The sequence below is a fragment of the Plectropomus leopardus genome, chromosome 3, assembly GCF_008729295.1.
Source record: "Plectropomus leopardus isolate mb chromosome 3, YSFRI_Pleo_2.0, whole genome shotgun sequence".
In the NCBI taxonomy this organism is placed as follows: Eukaryota; Metazoa; Chordata; class Actinopteri; order Perciformes; family Serranidae; genus Plectropomus; species Plectropomus leopardus.
In genome coordinates, this window is record NC_056465.1 from 15761824 (window position 1) to 15777663 (window position 15840).

At 39.2% G+C, this 15840-nt stretch overlaps 1 protein-coding gene across 5 annotated transcripts in view; it reads left to right on the forward strand.

Annotated features, from left to right (window-relative positions):
• The window catches only part of LOC121965149 (cAMP-specific 3',5'-cyclic phosphodiesterase 4D-like), a 118115-nt gene that overhangs the window by 91081 nt on the left and 11194 nt on the right, over positions 1-15840 (forward strand). For all 5 annotated transcript variants that reach the window (XM_042515318.1, XM_042515324.1, XM_042515312.1 and 2 more), the window contains 6 exons: positions 2222-2413; positions 5398-5434; positions 7231-7304; positions 7385-7434; positions 7661-7773; positions 13053-13146. In XM_042515318.1, coding sequence (XP_042371252.1) covers positions 2222-2413; positions 5398-5434; positions 7231-7304; positions 7385-7434; positions 7661-7773; positions 13053-13146 — 560 coding nt within the window. The remainder of the gene's footprint in view (positions 1-2221; positions 2414-5397; positions 5435-7230; positions 7305-7384; positions 7435-7660; positions 7774-13052; positions 13147-15840) is intronic.

A 15840-nucleotide genomic window follows, 5' to 3' on the forward strand; every position in this document is an offset into this window, starting at 1 on the left:
CTATGGTCTGTATGTGCACTCAAAGTCATCTAGAAGCTCTCAGCCAATACAAAATGACAAAGAAAATAATTCATATATGTATTCATGAGAAGGGGAGAAATCATCTGCCTGGGGCGGGGGGTATCTGCGTAGCCTCCGTCACAAGTCTCCCAGCTCCCCTCTTTTATGACAGGCAGATCTATTTATAGTTTCTGACGTCACTGGTCTCCTCTGATGGAGCCTCGTCACAGCCGACTACACTGAGCCAGGTTGGGGGTGTAAAATAGGTTGGGTGAGGTGTAGTGGAGTGGTGGGGTGGGGGTGTTATCATTGAGGTAAGCCCTGCTCCAGCTCTGCTCCTCCTCTCCGCTGTGCCACACCAATCAGGTGTGAGATACAGAGCCACATCACTGTGCTGGATACAGCCTTCCTGATCACTTCCCCCCTTGCCCTCCTCCTCCTCCTGTCTGTCTCTCTCTCTGCTTCTGTGAATTGGGTCTTTCATTCAGCATCGATTGCATAATAGCCATCTTTCATTTATCAGGCACTGCTATTGCTGGAGCAGGCTGAGCTAAAAATAGAAACAGAAACAACCTTCCAGTGCTCTGTTGGTGCTCTGTTTTCTATTGTCATGACCAGGAAAGGAGGGGGGGAGTTATAACGGTTAACAGTGGATCTAACTGTTAAAAATAGGCACAAATACTTTTAAATTAGCACTCAAGTATCCACATAATAGTGCTTTAAAATCTAAACATTCTTTTAATTTAATAACATAGAAAACATTTTTGTGATATGATTCTGGTCAGTGATGAAGTGGATGTTGTAACCAAATGGTCACTGGTTTCAGGCTTTTTGAAAAAGAGTGCATTAGTCGAGTTGGTGTGTCCCAAAACAAGGCACAGCTTCTCTGGGAAAATGTGAACCATGGTGAGGCTGAAAAAATGCAAAGAAAATTCTGAAAAAAAATCTGTGTTCAGTCAAAAACTCAAAGTGAAGGTCTGCTCCATACCTCCTCGTTCATCTTTCAGTATTTTAGCTTTTTGCTCTTTTGCGGTTGTCTCACTAGTTTGATTCAAAGGAAATGCTGATTAAATGTGAATTTGTCGAGTGGATGTTTGTAATACCCTCAAATTCAGATCACTGACCTCATCTTGATTGGAAGGACTTCAAAGGTATTAAATCAGGGCAGAGTCGAGCTGTGATGCAGCATCCAGCTGGTTAAGAAGGGCAGATTTATGGAAATACATTTTATTTTGATAGTGCCAATAAAATCCAGATTTAATAAAATGATGCTGACGTTAAAGAACTTTGTGCAGTAACAGGGGTGCCTTTCAATGTGGTGGCTGTGATGGGGTGATAGGGGGGGGGGGGGGGGGGGGTTATGGGTAAGCAGCTCTACTGATGCACCATGCATGAAGTCAGTGTTGACGTCATGCAGCAATAGCGCAGGGAAAAATGTGTGTGTGAGTGTGTGTTTGCGAAAAGTGAGTAATCACAAGGTCACCTGTTTAAAAAGACGCTCGCAATCGGGGTGGAAAATTTGAATCTAACCTTTTTGTCCTTTTTATAGCAAGCAGACACGGCTTTCAGTGCCTACTTGCTATTTTGAGGATTTTTTCACACTGTCAGATTAATATTCACACACATCCTGCTCTTGTGTCCCTTTATAATTTCAACTGTTGTTATTGTCATTGTTTTGTTGTAAGAATTAGAAACATGCTGCAGTGTATTAAAAAATTTGGACACGCAGCCTTCTGTGTCTTCTGCTCCAGTCACTCTGCAGAGGCTTTATTACTGCCTTGTCTTATCCTTATCTTAGCTTTGTCCTTTCTGTCTCCACATGTGTCCATGGTCAGCAGCGGCAGGAGCTGCTTCATATCAGTATCAGATTATTTGGGTGTCATGTAGCATGGTCATAGTTTCTATCAGTATGATTTTTCCAGTTGTATGCTTAGTACATGCATTTTGGCTAAAGTCTTACAATTTACAAAGTACTTTTACAAATAGCATGCCTTGACAATGCAAGATTTTAAAGCATAGTATTAATACCACTAAAATAAGCAATAGTAGTAATAGTAGAATTATTTTGTTCTGTAAAAATAAGTACGTGCTATCAGCAGGTAACCTGATCAAAGATCAGCCAAAATAATGAAATTAAAGGAATAATTATAGCAGCCTAATAAATAGGTGGAAACTATAACATTAGTATTCATGTATTTCTTCTCTGTTTCCCTCTCTGTAGTTTTGATGTGGAGAATGGCCTCTCGGTGGGTCGCAGTCCACTGGACTCTCAGACGAGCCCGGGTTCTGGTCTGGTCCTTCAGGCCAACTTCCCCCACAGTCAGCGACGCGAGTCCTTCCTCTACCGCTCCGACTCAGACTTCGACCTTTCACCCAAAACTATGTCCCGCAACTCGTCCACTGCCAGCGACCTGTGAGTATTTTAAAGATGCTCTCTGTATCATTTTAAAAGCAATAAACGGGTCTTTAGCCTGTGCTTTGTGTTGTTTTACAATGTGGGGCTGCTGATTAAGAGGGAAATATACTGGTTTGCTTAGCTGCACAAAAAAATGACTGGCCGCTGTTCTTCCAGAAGAAACAACCACAAACTTTCCGAAAGCAGCTGATGATTGAAGGCATGAAAGAGCTTATTAATATGACAATGACATATAAATGTTTAATGATGTGTCTGTGTGTAAGGTTATTATTTTTTTTCATCCAGGTCCAGACTAGTTGCTGGATACCAACAAATCACTTGATTTCAGAGTTTCCAAAATCACTCAGTAGTGGTATGCCTTACTAAAATGAAACATTGATATCAATACGTATATGATTAAATAGATTTAAAATGTATTTGCACTGAACAAAACAAGAGAAATACAACAACAAAAGAATACAAGGTAGTACAGGTGAAATTAAGAAACCCGTAGGAGCTTATAAGGAATCTCATAATGATAATAAATACAAAAGTCGTATAATCAAGAAAAATACATTATTACATTGCTTTTATCACTGTCACTGGGATACATGTAGTAAATTCTGAAGCTCTCTAGTGTGACTCTCTCTTTTAGGAGAGAAACAGATTTTGCATTTCATGCCTTCATTTGATCTGCACATACAATATACAGTATATAGCATCAGATCACATGGGCTGTTTAACTAATGTTACAGTGGAGTTACTTTGAAAAAACTGTAATTTATTGTCTGTATTTATTCATGTCCTATTTACACTCTAAAAAGTGCATTTTTGGCACCTGGCTTTAAAGAGGCTTTTGGTAGCAGAGCTCAGGTTTTTCAGCATAAATAGCAATAAAGTTTAGTTGGTTAAATCTATAATCTTGGCTCAAAGGTAGTTTTTCATCCAGTTTCTGCTTGTTTATACAGCTTAAGATTTCTCTGCGCAGCTAGCAGTGTCTTTGAAGCCAGAGTGTAAATGGGGCCTCGACCACCAATAGCTGTCGCTCCTTTGTTTTGAAGGGAGGAGGGATTGAAGCATTGGGAAGTCAATTGGCTACCTCGGTGAGACAAAGTGTGAAAACTACTGTGATTTTGCTGTTCATCTCTTTGGGCTGTGCCATGCTGTCATGAGTCAAACCTATCACCCCTCGCCCCTCCACCATACCCACCCCCACCCCCATTACCCCACTTATACGTCAACTTTTCCTGACCACATCCTGAATAGCATATCTTGGATGCTCAACTCCAAAATGATCACCCCTGCAAAGTTTGTGAAACAGTTCCAGCAAGCATTTGACAGATGGTGATCTGGTATCACAAGTACGAACATTCGCCAATTTAATCAGAGCTTTGATTTCATAAAACAGTGAAAAACAGTGAGCACAGGCTGTCATATCTATACTTCAACATGCTTTGGTTGGGGACCACTTCTGCAAAATGACGGAGGCCAGGGGCCAGACGCAGCAGCCCCATACATGTTTCTAGGATTTTAGGACATTTTTCTAGCACTGTAGGATGTTTCTAAGATTTCAGGAAATTTCAAGGATTTTAGGAACGTCCTAAAATCCTTGAAATCCTTGGATTTTATTATGTTTCTAGGACTTTAGGACAGATTAAGAATATTATATATTGGATATTTGCACATTTCTAAGATTTGAGGATGTTTCTATGATTTTAGGACATTTCTAGGATTTTAGGACATTGGGTGCTTAGCTAGGACCTCTTATGGGGGGTTTGGGGGATTCTCCACAGGCACTTTTTGATAAACAAACTTTATTTAAAGCTGTTTTATGCACTATGGCAACATATGTATACTGAAAGTACAAAAACAATTCCCAGTGTGAAAAAAAAAAAAAATTGTAAATTAGGAAATGGTTTGGGGGCCACGCGGCAGCCTTTTGGGGGGCCAGGTTTGGCCTGCGGGTCATAAGTTGAATATCAGTGCTGTAGTTATTCAAAGTCAAAATGTTTGCTGGACAGGCTGACTCTGATACTGTACTTTTCACTGGCAGCATGGATTTACCTTAAACTCTGAATGGTTATGAGGTGCATGTTGAGACCCTAAACTCTCAGAAAGCTCTACCTCTTCAAATGTTGGCCAAAAGTTGTTTTCCCAGCACCCGTTGCACTAACACAGCTCCTCACCTGCACACAGTGCTAGTTATACAAATATATATCTCTGAGGCATAAGAGCAGCATTAAATCTGCATCAATTGATTTTAAACCCTCAAAGAAACACAGGTCTGAAATCTGGTTGTAAAGTTATCATGGTTAACTTATTAGCAAATATTTGCCTGCGTTATCATCCCATTGGAGACAAGTTTCTGGTCGTCCAGTGACAGTAATTATAATATGCAATTGCCTTTTAGCTCCACCAAATCCATCAACAGTGTTACTAATAATCTGTATCCATTTGGTAGGTAGCAGCAGGTACTCAGCTTGTCTGGGCTTACTTGGCAAATTTAATAAGAATTAAAACATTAAGCTACAAATGATCTTTTCAGTCATTTATTCCTAAAAACATCACTCAGTGCAGGTTATTGTGACTGGTTAAGTTAAACTTCAAGGGGTAGATGCAGTATCGAGACATACTCCCCTGCTAGTGACGAGTCTTTGTCCTATTGTCTTCCTCCTCTCTCACCTCTTGTTTTTCCCGCTGTACTACAGTCTTATTGAAACTTGAAGCAGTGGTTCTCTGGACATGAGGGTTAACTGATCTGCATCTTTGCCTCTAAGAAATCTTTGTATAACTAAAATAATCTCCTCTCCTTATGTCCTGTGTGATATTTGAGATCAACTATAGAAACTGAACTCTTAACTCTTCCTTTACAGTCTTCACAGTAAGATGATGACAACAAACTGAAGTACCTGTTGTCATTGTTTGTGTGTTTGTGTTAGCATTTTTGTATCACATGGCCTTTTCACTGGATATCTCCTTGTGTTTGTCTGTGGTTCTTGCAGGCATGGAGAAGACATGATCGTGACTCCATTTGCACAGGTTAGTTGCCTCTTGCGTAGCTGGTTTTATAAGACCAGGAATTTCCAAAGTGTGCTGGCCACTTAAATTAAATCTGACAAGTGAATAAAACTGAATCTCAACCCAGCTGTTTGCTAGCATTGATTTGGTGACAGGTGGAAACCGACAACCTGTCAAACAGGGGTCAGTAGTTTGGTTTGACGTTAAGGACAGTTTATGCTAGAAAGCACAGTTACACTATACATTTTTTAAAAAAGGATTTTTATTTTATTTATTTTTATTTTTAATGGTTTTGTTTGCATGGATACTTAAACTCATTTGTGAATGAAAAATTGTCTATAACTGTTTCTAAAAATTGTTTAAACTCAGAGGAGTCCTGACTGAAAGTAGCTCATTGTAGAACTAGCTGCTGAAGTATGCAGTAACCACATTCATCTTCCTCTGATGAAAACTTGTCATTTGATGGATTCATTAGTCCAGCCGTTAATCTAGAATACAATAATTGACAGCACCTCCTGAATAAAGACATCTCTCAAAACCATGTAAATGTAAAGTGGGTCATAAAAACATTGTTTTAGCACCTAATGCTGTCCATTGTGTGTTTATTCGATTGCCTGATAGGTAGAACAAACTACATGGAGGATATTGATTATCAGTGCTCCTTTTAATCCATTTTCACAAGGATTTACTGTGTATGTATAGTTATTTTATTGTGATATCCTAGGACATTAACTCCTTTCAGCCGTGCTCTGACAACGTTAGAAGGGCACCATAGATTTCTTTACAGGCAATATTTATTTATTTATTACATTTCTGAAAAATGCGATCATTGAAGTTTTAATGTTGCAAAGAAATTGGGTTCTCATGTAATGTTACCTGCTGTTCGCTATTGTATTTGGTCTGCAGCAGTGTTGTCTTTTAGCATTGAGCACTAGTTAACACACACATCCTAATGTACACTGCGGTATTTCCATTCTAAGTAATACACTAGCCCTTACTCACCAGTTTAAGGAATAAGAGATGGTTCAATTTTCACAGATATACACCCACACACACACTTTGTATTGAACAGCTTGCTCTGAGTCTTTGTGTGTGTGCGTGTGTGCATGTGTGTGTGTGTGTGCGCGTGTGTGTGCGTGTGTGCTCTTCAACATTTGCTCATTATTAACACAATCTGTGTATATGTTTTATTTCCAAACTGATATCTATAATTTACTTTTGTTTTGCTTTAGCTTATCATTTGGAATGACTTTAAAATAATGACATTGCTGTTTTAATGGTGATGAATAGTTGTCTGTTTCCTCTTCAAACTAATTTACCTGACAAATTCTTACCCGTCATATTATCACAATTATTGTACAACTTGATGTTACCCATCGTGTTTTTAATGCTATATATTACAAGAAAGCATCTAAGTGCAGTTTTAAAGCTTGAGCTCGAGCAAAGACCAAAGACTGCAGTAACACATTTAGGTATCATTGCCTCAAAAGTTACTGTAAAAAACAGTTTTGACCTGCACTTATTTCAAATTGCACTTCATTTTTGCGCAAGCTGCAGGTTGTTAACCATGTTTGATTTGGCGTTCTAACTAAATTTATAGGCTAGTGTACCTCCAGAGCTACTGCCGTTCAGTCGTTTGTGCTCTAATTTGGTCAAAAGAATCTTTACCTGTAATTTGCACTGTCTTTGTAGATTTCAGTTAGAGTTTGTCCCAAGCGTTCGGCCAAGTGTTAGACCACGAGGGACATGTCTCAGATGTGGCCTTCCATTCCCATTCATTCCCTCCAATACTCACTCCTCTCTTTTTCTCCTTTTAGGTTCTTGCCAGTCTACGAACAGTGAGAAGTAACTTTGCTGTTCTGACCCATCTGCAAGATCGTGTGACAAACAAGTAAGAACAAGAAAACAGACTGGATGACTAACTGCTTGTTTTCTTCTTATTCTACTAACACCTCCTGTTCCTTGTTACAGGCGGCCATCAAGCAACAACCAGCCACCCATGTGTAAGACATGTCTTACAGGTTGGTGTTAATATGCCTGTATGATGGGACAAACTGCAAAATCTGTCATGTTACTTTTTCTGAAAATGGATTTATGCTGTTTATTTTGATGCATCATGTACAAACATGGTGTTAAGCGCATTATATCACGTAGCTCTGACTTGAACCGGGAAAGTTGTCTATGAATGTTTTCATAGCAGTCTTACAACTGATCTGTAACGTGTTTGTGTGACCTCTGACCTTTCAGAGGAGCCCTACCAAAAGTTGGCGGTGGAAACTCTGGAAGAGCTGGACTGGTGTCTGGACCAGCTGGAGACCCTGCAGACAAGACACTCAGTCAGCGAGATGGCATCCAATAAGGTGAGAGAACATTTGACTCAGCTTCATGCAGACACTTAAAGGTACACGACACAGAAACTGTCAGTTAATCCCTGTAAACAGTATTTCCAGCAAAAGTGAAAGTAAAAGCCAACCCCAGATTCACCGAGCTTGGTGTTTCACCTCACTGTATTTGTGTTTTTGCAGCACTGTGTGATTATTGTAGCTTCCTCTTGGATGCGTGCTGCTTATGGTCTGGCACCTGGTCGCTACGTTTATACAAAGTCCTGACCTAACCTGTATGCGGTGCCCAGATACGTCCTAAATACATTACCACACACGTCTAGGGGGTCATAAGTGATGATTGAAATGCCCTATATCTGTATTGAGTCTATACATCGTTTTTAGGGAAATTCTGCATAGGATACCTTTAAAAATGAGTCCCTGAAGTTGTCTTAAAACATTTCATCACAGATCTTAAGCGGTCTATGTGAGCAATCCTTTCCTTTATCAAAAATATATAGATAAATAAAGTTTCTAATTCATTACAGTTAAAGTGGTTTGAACTTGATCTTTGTCCCATTTTGCTTTGAAAACCTTGGGAACATTATCAGATGATGGCACTAAGGTTCCAAAAGCCCAAATTCAGAAAGAGATTGAGTCCTGTTATCATACTCTCTTTCGGCACAGACACACCAAACTGACAACAAAGAACTTGTGGCGACAAAGGCCAACTGTTGCGCCACCTCTCGTCACCTGTGTTTTAGCCAATACGTTTTACCTAAACATATCACAAAGACAACAGCCAACAGCTATTTAGCATGTACGTTTTGCACCTGCATGAGAGTTCTGGATGTATGAGGCTCAAAGTAATAGGGTTCCCGTAGATCCTTAAAAAATCTTAAAAGGCATTAAATTAATTCATCTAAAAATAAGGCCTTAAAAAAATCTTAAATCAATCTTCCAAAAGTCTTAAAATGCTCATACACTGAGAGAAGGATATTATGATTTTTTTTCTGATGTTGGAGTGTGAAATAATTGGTATCAGGCCTATTTTGTTTTTTTTTATTTTTATTTATTTATTTATTTTACCAAGTTTAACATCATGCAGATCAGGATAAAGGAACCAAAAAACACCAGTATACATTTACTGCGCCCAATCAGCTAAGAAATTAACAAGCTTTTTCAATTTTAGTTATCTTAAATTGGTCTTAAATTTTTCTTTGAGTTTTAAAAAGTCTTAAATCTAACTTGCCTTAAGCTGTAGGAACCCTGAAGTAAGAACATAAAAACTCACATAAATCACAAACAGCTGTGATGTTTCATCAGCAGAGGACAGAGTTGGTGTGTCACTTGTTTTTGGAGTAATTTCTTCAAAAACTTTATTTGGGTTAGCTCCTGTCCATGTGTGCAGAGCAGCATCGACAAACTGCAAGTCCTGGCAGCTTTTTCCAGTTTCTCCATGTTAGGAAACATCATGAGGGGAGAAAATGAGATTTTATGAGACATGCAGCTGCAGTGCAAATGTGGCCAAAAACACTCGGGTTCCCTCCATTGAAAGTGTTAATGAGCATCTCCTCACTTCCCTCCTCTCTACCTCTCCACCGTCTGGCTGCTACTCTCAGACCCCCCTTCGCGCCCAGTCAGCCAATCAGATCCTTCTCCTCCGCCCAGCCCCTGAAGCCAGTCTCATGTGATTGGGTGGAGAAGAGGGAACCGCGTGCAGGGTGGGGGAGAGGGGTTCCTCACAGCCCCTCTGTCTCCCTCTCTTACGTTTCTCATTGACAGTGTGTGACAGCAGTTGGATGGGCGACTGCAGTCCACACCCATTCTCCCCCGATGCTAGACCACATCCCCAGCCTCCCCCCACCTCCCCCCACCCCTCCCCTCCGACCCCTCCCCTCACCTCCAGGACAGCACATGGGAATGTGGGAACTTTGATTTCCAAACGGACTTCTTTTCATGTTCACATCGTCCATGCTGAGCGTGGAGCAGAGCTCAGCCCGTCACTAAGCAAGACAACTTGTCTGCTTGTTGTTTGGGATTTTTAGCGACCTCTAACATCAACATGCGTGGGTTGACATGCCTGCGTCGGCTCTCTGCGTTTGTCTGTGCTGGAGACTCAGACAGGTGAGCGCTGCTGGCTTGCCTTGTTTACATTGGGATGTATTGATCGGCAGAGCAGGCTTTGCAGAGGGGCTGGATGTTGAGGGAGCGCGCCCGTCGGATTTGACTGAGGGCTGGATCTACAAACGTGGCTGAATGTTGAGATTGTGTGTGTGCCTGTGCATGTATGTGTGTGTATATTTGAAACTGAAATAGAGAGAAAAAACACATGCATGTTAGAGCTGTCTTGATTTTGTAATGTAAAACAGATTATTAGGAGCTGTGATTTAAAGCTGCAGAAATATGCAGTAAGTATTATAGCCCATGTGACTGTGTATAAGAGAAATGATGTGCAGAAAACCTGAGGAAAAGCATGAAAGAGAGGAGTTGTGTTGACAAAGTAAACCAGATAACAGACATGATTTGATCAAAACTACAAGATTATGTTTCTTGCAAGTATTTGTGTTTTTGTTTGTGCCCATATGTGTGTCACATAGTAGCCACTGCAGCATCACTCTCTCACACAGACCCCCCCCTCCCTCCTTGCTCAGGCACCACGTGCCAGAGTTGTTACATAATCAGTGTGGAAGCTGCTGCTGCGATAAAACTCAGGGGGAACACTGAACAGTTCTGTTTTTCAAAAACTTTTACCAGTGAGTTTTTACAGCTGCAGAACATACGTATGTCTCTTGCATGTCTGCGAACAAACAACACAGTAAGAGATATTAGAGCTCGTCTTCTTTTATTTTGAAAAAACAAAAACAAAAAAACAACAACATTGATGCATTTTAAGAGGGGTAACATTGACTGTGGACTATAAAGACATAAATACATGCGATAAATCAACACCAGTTTTGTCATTATCAGTGCTGCAATGCCAGAGTCTCTTACATTTTGTTTAAAACCTGAATAAATAGGCTTGGTTTCTTTCAAAAGTATGGGAAGAAAGTAATGGGCAAGAAATGACCCCAGAACTAGCAAGAAAATTGTAAAAAGTGCAAGAAAATTACCTGATACCATATTAGTTTTTAAAAAGAGAGAGAAAGAAAGTAGCAAACAACAAAAACAAGGAAGTGACCTAATGAATGAATCATCCAAGCAACGTTATTGGAAGCACATGACTCATATTTAAGTTAAGTTAGGTGTACCCTAAAACTATTTGTTATTGCATCTAACGTTGCACTATTTTTCCATATTCTAAGAGTGTGCAGTTTTGTACTGTATGCCACTCAAAAAAGCAACACAGAAAATATTCAGTGTAAAATTCAGTACATTCATTCCAGGGATGAGTGAGTGCACCTTTATCTGTATCTGTTCAACCAACTTATAAATGTTTATAAGTAGTTTTTCCCTTAGCTTTTTCTTTTTTCCCTAGACATTTCTCCCTAGCCTTTGTGATGATAAATATTTATAAATATTAATTTTCTAAGTCTACTAATTTCTTTCAATTTGTGAAACATTTCTTACCAAATTGCTCATTGCCTTTTCCCCCAAGTTTTTTAAAGAAATCACATCAATTTGCTCGCGGATCAAAGAACTTAACTGGAGTCGGTTGGACCTAACCTGAAGTTGTTATTTTAAACCTGTAACTGGAATGTGTTAGTCAGAAGTTGATATAAAGACAGACAGTCACTCTGTCACACTCACCACAACAGTCACATCCGGGTAGACAACTGGCAATTGATTGGAGCCATGTAAAATTGGCAAACTTGTTTATTTCTGTCGTCACAATCAGACGTAACTGTAGCATTTAAAGTTATAGAGGTAAACACTGTGACCCACCTGATGTTTCTGCTTTGCATATTTTATTTACTTTGTAGCTTTGTTATTATCTTTGATAAACCAAAGCTATCAGCACAGAAGCTATGTAATGTACTGCTGTGGACGGGGGCCACAGCATAGTGTATTTTATCTACCTAAAAAAAATCAATATCAATGTAACTGTACGCTGTATTTGAACATTTGCTCCACTTTACCTTACACCCTGACCAGGCAAGGCCGCCGTATAATAACAACCAGTGTTCTGCTGAGTGAAATTGTCACTGGAGTCTAGTGGCTTTCCTATAATGGCTTTAATTCCCTGTTTAACACCGCCTACACTGATGGTAGGCCTGTTTTTTGAAAGCAGCTAAAAACTAATCAGTTGAGGCAGTGCTTGTGATGCAGGGTTTTCTTTCAGGAAATTATTGTAAATACATGTTGTGATTGTCTGTTTCATATTTATTAAAATTTATTTACAGAACAGCCTCAGAATTGAGCTTCAGATCATGTGTGATCAAAAAAGTAAAGATTGAACACAGCTGCCCAAATTAGCATTTTCACTTCATCACGAGGATGATATTCCTGCTCATTAAAAGGTGATTATCTGTACCGGACACTTGTTTCATCCGAGTACACGGCTCAACCTTAAAACATTGTCTGTAAAAGTGAGTTTTAATAGCTGCATTACATCATCTGAAGGCAGATCGTGAAACAAGTGAAAAATCCCTTGAAGCATATTTATCCTCCTCAAAGTGAGGAAGGGGGGGCGAAAGGCACACAGGGGTTTGAAATGTGGTTTTGTTTTGTTGAAAGTAATGTCATTAGTATTCTAAAGGCATCATAATTAATTTTACTGCTGTATTGATGTTTAACCATTTAACACCTGGATCGACATCAATTCCCTTTTGCTGCATTCAGAAGCCTTTTATTAGCATTTAAATCTTTGAAACCTGACCAGAGCGGTTTGATTTCTTTAGAAAACATGCAGAAAAGGCAATGAGCAACCTGACAAGAAAGGTCTCACAAATGGCAGAGACAAGTAAAGAGTGACAAGAAAATTACCTGAAATTTAGCCTTAAACAAAAAGTGAAAATGTCCAGTAAATTCTATTTATAATTTTAAATAATCCAAATTATATTTAAGAAAAAAAAGTTGTTGTAAAAAAAAAAAAAAAGTAATTTATTTTTGCATGTTTTTTCAGGCCATTTTCTTGTATGTTTTCAGTTAATTTTTTAAAAACTTTTTTCAAATATCTTAATAATTTTTGGGCACTTTTTTAAGTTGCTCATTGCCTTCTTCCTGTGTTTTTGAAAGAAATCAAGTCAAGTTGCTCAGGTGTCAAAGAGGTAAACATGCTACAATGCAGCGTTTGTGTGTATGTTTTTTTTTAACATGTTTATCTGCAGTCTTTCCTGGACTCATTTTTTGGTTATGGTTTTGTTGTGTCTGTGCAGTTCAAAAGGATGCTGAACCGCGAGCTGACGCAGCTATCAGAGACAAGCCGCTCAGGGAATCAGGTGTCAGAGTTCATCGCCAACACCTTCCTAGGTGAGTTTTAATGCTGACGTAAATAGATGAAAGGAAACCAATGTCACGGAGGGGAAAACAGTTTTCAAGAGAGAGAGCTTAATGTGGTGCCTTATACTGAGAGGTGTTTTAAATATTTAGTCAAATCCTATTGATATAAATCGGCTGCACAACAAAATACATTACAATGTTAAAAATTACATTTGGTACTATTTCAAACACGTGAGTGTCTGTGAGTGAGGTACTGCCCAGCTCTTCTAAAGATCATTTATTTGCTTAATTGCACCACCAGGCTTTATTGATTGTTCTGCTATCAGCTGCATTATATGCAATATATATGTTTAAGAAGGGGAAGGAAAAAGGAGGGAAAGGTGCTTTTAAAAGGATTTTTCAAGTAAAGACAAAAGCAGGCGAGAAGGTTTAAAGAAAATATGAGAAAAGAAATGTAGAAAAATGAAGGATATTATAGAAAGGAGCAGAAGTTAGATTTATAAAATACAAGATTTCTTTAAAAAGGGATAGGGAAGAGGTTGTTTTAAAAGGAAAAGAAGTGAATGGAAGGATTTATAAAGAAAAAGGGAGAGGGGAGTTTGAGCATTTTGAAGGCAATGACTGAGAGAAGGAGGAATTGTTCACATAAGGAGGATTTTACTTAAAAAAAAAATTCTAAATGAGAGGAAAGAGGATAGGAGTGTTTGCTAAAAAAGAGGGATGGAGAAGGTGAGGATTTTTCCTTTCCTTAAAGAGAAGGAGGCGCGGCAACAGACAGCATTCCCGGACACATTGTGTGGCGTTGTCGTAGCAACAGGGTGCAATATTATTAGACGGTGTGTTGCATCAATAGGAGGCTCAGTCTTCAGTAACCACGCCGGCAGGATGGAGGACCAGCCGAACGAGGATGAAGCTGTCAGTCGGTTGCCTTTTTGACATGAGTGCCTCGGCATCAAGCCCGGCTGCTTTTAGAGATGAACACCATGGTTTTGGGTGTGAGGAAGAGGAGGCACTGTGAGAGAGGTGAGAGAGGCCAGACAGCGCCTCGTGTGACGCTGCCACTCAGGTCGCTTTGCATCCTTATGGTGGTGTGTCTTTGGGCTCAGATCTGGATATTGTTCAAGCAGTCATTCCTGCCGAGCTAGTAAGAAACATGGATGTGAAGTCCTACGGATGATATGTGGACGTGAGGTAAAGCAGGCTGTCTGTGATGTCAAAATGGGATCATTATTTCCTCAGTTTGTTCAAATATGAATATGGATGAGTCATTTCCAAAACTGTCCTGTCTGCTGGGATGATACCTTTGTGTCAACAAGTCATATGGATATTGTGTTGGTGCTGGCGGTGGAAACCTGGTTTTGATGATGTTTGTGTTTTTGCTCAGAGGATTACAAGCCCCACTGAGGGTTAAAAAACTAAAGCTCCAACCTGTAGACGTGATGAAGCCTTTTGTAACCCACATTTGGAAAAACACGAGAAGCGCTTTGTCATCAAGCTCAGTACAATGCTGAGCTCCTGAGAAGCTGACAGGTTTTACCCATCATCCTTAGTTTTCTACTACTGGTGTTTTGCTCCTACTGCGATGTAGTCTGCTCACATACATTCATGTATACCCTGTTGTGCTCTGATAATACTGCAGGTGCTCTTAATTATACATTTACACATTCCTGTTTGTCACTGTCCATTTTCTTTATACAGCAAATGCAGCATACATGAATAACATATTGCTTAAATTTAATTCTATTTTACATTAAGATTATATTGTACATACTTTATATATTTCCTCAAAAATGTCTTTAACTCTTTGAAACCTGAAACGACATTAGTTTTCTTGTGCTGTGTCAGGAAGCCTTTAAAAGGACTTTAAACTTTTGGAACCTGAGCAAATTGGTTTGATTTCTTCTGAAAACATGGCTAAAAGGGCAAGGAACGAATTATTAATGTTATTAATATTATAAACATCATCGTCATCTTCATCATCGTCATCATTATCATTATTTTTAACTTCAATCTCTATATTTATTTTCTTATATGTATTTATTTTTGTCCCTTTGTCTTTCTTTTTTTCATTAATTCTTTTTCTTCCCTTTGTTGTGCTAAATGCCAGGTAATTTTCATGTAATTCGCAAAATCCAATCAAACTGTAAAACTAGGCAATGCTGATTAAATATAAATCAAGCCTATGTCACTGCTCTGCCTATTTCTCCACTAAAATGTTGTCAGAAACACATTTGTTTTGCTGCGTTAGCAGGAATTTGTGAACAGGGAGTGGGTACCATAATGCTTCCTGCACAGTGAAAACAGGCTGAAAAAACTAAACCACAAACACTCTTCAAGGTGTGCATGACCATTTGATGCTGTGTTTCTGTTAGTTATTAATAACTTATTCGAAACTAGGGGTGTAACGATCCATGGATCTTCATCTATATATTGTTTAAATGAGCTACGATCACGTAACATCAACGTAAAGTGTAAACATCAATCCATATCATCCTCTTTCAGGCGCGCCCTTATTTTGAAAGTCTGTGTCACGTCACACAGCGTCTGGCAGATGATAGCGAGCGGCCAAGAGAAAGATGATGAGAATATGTTACTATTATTTACTTGGGAATAAGTCATCAGTGTGGAAATGGTTTAATTTCGGAGAAACTGCGAGTCAACAGACCTCACATGTCATATGTATATTGTATATGTGGGGGAAATGTGACCTACAAAAGACCTTTA